The sequence below is a fragment of the Zingiber officinale genome, chromosome 2A (genome assembly GCF_018446385.1).
Source record: "Zingiber officinale cultivar Zhangliang chromosome 2A, Zo_v1.1, whole genome shotgun sequence".
Lineage (NCBI taxonomy): Eukaryota > Viridiplantae > Streptophyta > Magnoliopsida > Zingiberales > Zingiberaceae > Zingiber > Zingiber officinale.
This window is the reverse complement of record NC_055988.1, coordinates 77,239,662-77,242,341: the sequence shown is the minus strand read 5'-3', so window position 1 is coordinate 77,242,341 and position 2,680 is coordinate 77,239,662. Positions and strand designations below refer to the sequence as shown.

At 32.1% G+C, this 2,680-nt stretch overlaps 1 protein-coding gene across 1 annotated transcript; it reads right to left on the bottom strand.

Moving 5' to 3' along the window:
* Positions 1-2,152: 2,152 nt before the first annotated feature.
* On the bottom strand, positions 2,153-2,680 carry LOC122043716. The gene has a single exon (XM_042604310.1). The coding sequence runs from the start codon at positions 2,678-2,680 to the stop codon at positions 2,153-2,155; it is 528 nt and encodes a 175-aa protein (XP_042460244.1).

Below are 2,680 nucleotides of genomic sequence, written 5' to 3'. Positions count from 1 at the left end.
CTTCATGAATTTTCCAGATTCCCAACTATTGAAACTCGAATACCATTTGTCAATGAGTACACAAAAGATTAATCCAAACTCTTTCTCAATTGGATAGCTATCCAAAAATCTTGATATAATGTGTTCTCATTTGACATTCTTTATTCTAACACTAATTTTTTTTTCAGATTAAAGCTACAGATATTGATTCTAAGTTCATCTCGGCTTGTCTCAACTTCCATGTGTTAATCCTCTTATTCACTTCAAAGAAATGCTGATAGAGACAGTTACTTGAATTCATTTTCTTCTCTTATTTTTACAGTTAACACTCACCCAACATACCAAGGCTTTCTCCACAATAATCTTCTCAGTACAATAGTTCAGCACATCTTTCTCTTCTTTCAATAGTCCAGTTCAATTTCTTTAACTCTCTGTTAAAGTATACCATCTTCATTTCAATTCATTCTAGCACTTCCCAATCCTTGGCACGAAACTTGCACCTTAAGTTAAACCAATTCTGTATATCAGCTGTTCAGTTTCAAAATTTTCTGTCAAAGTCTTCCCAATTGTCTTTTTCAACTTACAACTCATGAAACTACTTCTATTCAAAACTTTAACTTCCCTTACTTGAATTTTTACCCTTTTGTTCAAAATTACAGCACTAAAACTTGTTTCCAGTTTCATTTTCAGATTCTACTATTGTTGGCCTGATATTCACTGTATATCGATTTCCTGAATTTGCACAGCTCCTCAATTGATTACACTACCTATCTACATTTGATTTCAGATTCCAAAATAGCTTTGCAATTGAATTTCAGCACTTACAGTTTCAGTTTTAGCACCAGAATACAAAAACTTTCAATCAGTTTCAATTTCTGCATATCAGTTTAATTTTTTCTTTATTCAGTTTCAGTTTTGAATTTCAGCTTCTGAAATCAAAACTTTCAATCAATTTGTGAAAAATCCAAAACTCCCCCCACACTTAAACTTCAGTCCGTCTTGGATTGAAACAAGAATGCTTAAAATTCCATTCATTTAAGATTATAAACAGAATGTCACAACATTTAAAATACTTTGTTCTTGCTGCCTTGTTTCCATCTCCTATACTAATTCTCAATGATATTCTCTAAAAGTTATTCCTTCACAAAACTTGTTTATTAATTAGCTTAGAGATGTCTTCATTGAATGTACAACACAACTAATTTGAATTGAGCTCATAGATTGGCAATCATAAACAGATCCAAAGCTTTAAAATCTCTTGATTATATCTCAATTTGTTCCACAACAAAAATAGACGTTTCTAGAATTTCTGATTTTCTTTGGATAATAAGCCCAGAATGTTGTGCCCAATCTTGTGCTAACTTTTTTTTTTCTTCAGCTCACTGATTTGAACTTGCTTTTTAAAATTGAATAGAACCTTATGCATTCTCGATTCAACCTTCCATACTTCTTCAATCTCTATTCAACACTATATAACTGATCCAACATATCACATTCAAGGAACTCACCACTATCAAGCAATGTAATTAATCTCACACATAAAACTGAATTCAATATATTTCTGTACTTCCCCCACACTTCAACTCTTGCAAGGCCCAACCAGAAATTCATCATATAACACTAAATGTATCCACACCCAAAATGTATAGAAGATCAAAAGATAAAAGATTGATATAAAATAAAAGGATATGATGATTGCAAAAAGTATAACAAGATATTGTGTGGAAGGGAATTAGACAAATTGATTTACCTTCACAAACATGATTCAATTCAATGAATTGTGGTTTTGAAAGAATCAAAGCAAGTTCTAGAGTTACAATAACACAAGTGCTTCACTCAATTAAGGCTCATCCTCACTAGGTATAGATAAGTATCATTTCAATTTACCAATCAAGTATCCATAATTAAGTAGAAACCTTGAGAAAATTAAAAATTCATTGTGACATTAAGCCCCAAAATAAGATTCTCAAATCTAGCTCAATTTCTCTACTTCTAACATATTATAGGAAATTTGTTAAGGGGTGTCATTTTTTTATTCATAAAATTCAAAACCAAGTGCTATAAAGAAAGTTTCTACAGTAAAGAATTTATTCTTTAAAACTAAAATCATTATTTGAAAGCAAAGAATTTATTGAAACAACTAAATATGTATACTGTAAAAGCAAAGAAAAGACTAAGTTGGAACGAACTCCCCTTTGATTGGGTAGATAACACTGATGTGGCTCATTCTATCCACCTCCTTTCCATTGTCAACTTCATGAAAAATTTTAAGTCGATGCCCATTCACCTTGAAAATTCTTCCGATAGACTCCTCCCTAATCTCAATAGCTCCATAAGAAAAAACATTAGTTACAACAAATGGACCTTTCCAATGGGATCTCAACGTACCTTTCATTATTTTAAGCCATGACCTATACAAAAGCACCTTATCACCAATATGAAATTCCTTACCTACAATGTGCTTATCATGAAAATTCTTGGTCTTTTCTTTGTAGATCCGTGAGTTCTCAAATGCTTCAAGTCTAATTTCCTCTAGTTCTTGAAGTTGCAATTTCCTCTCTTCTCCTGCTAGGCTAGCATCAAAATTGCAAGCTTTTACTGCCCAAAATGCCTTATGTTCAATCTCCACCGGAAGATGACAAGCTTTACCAAAAACCATCCTATATGGAGACATCCCTATAGGAGTCTTAAAAGCAGTCAT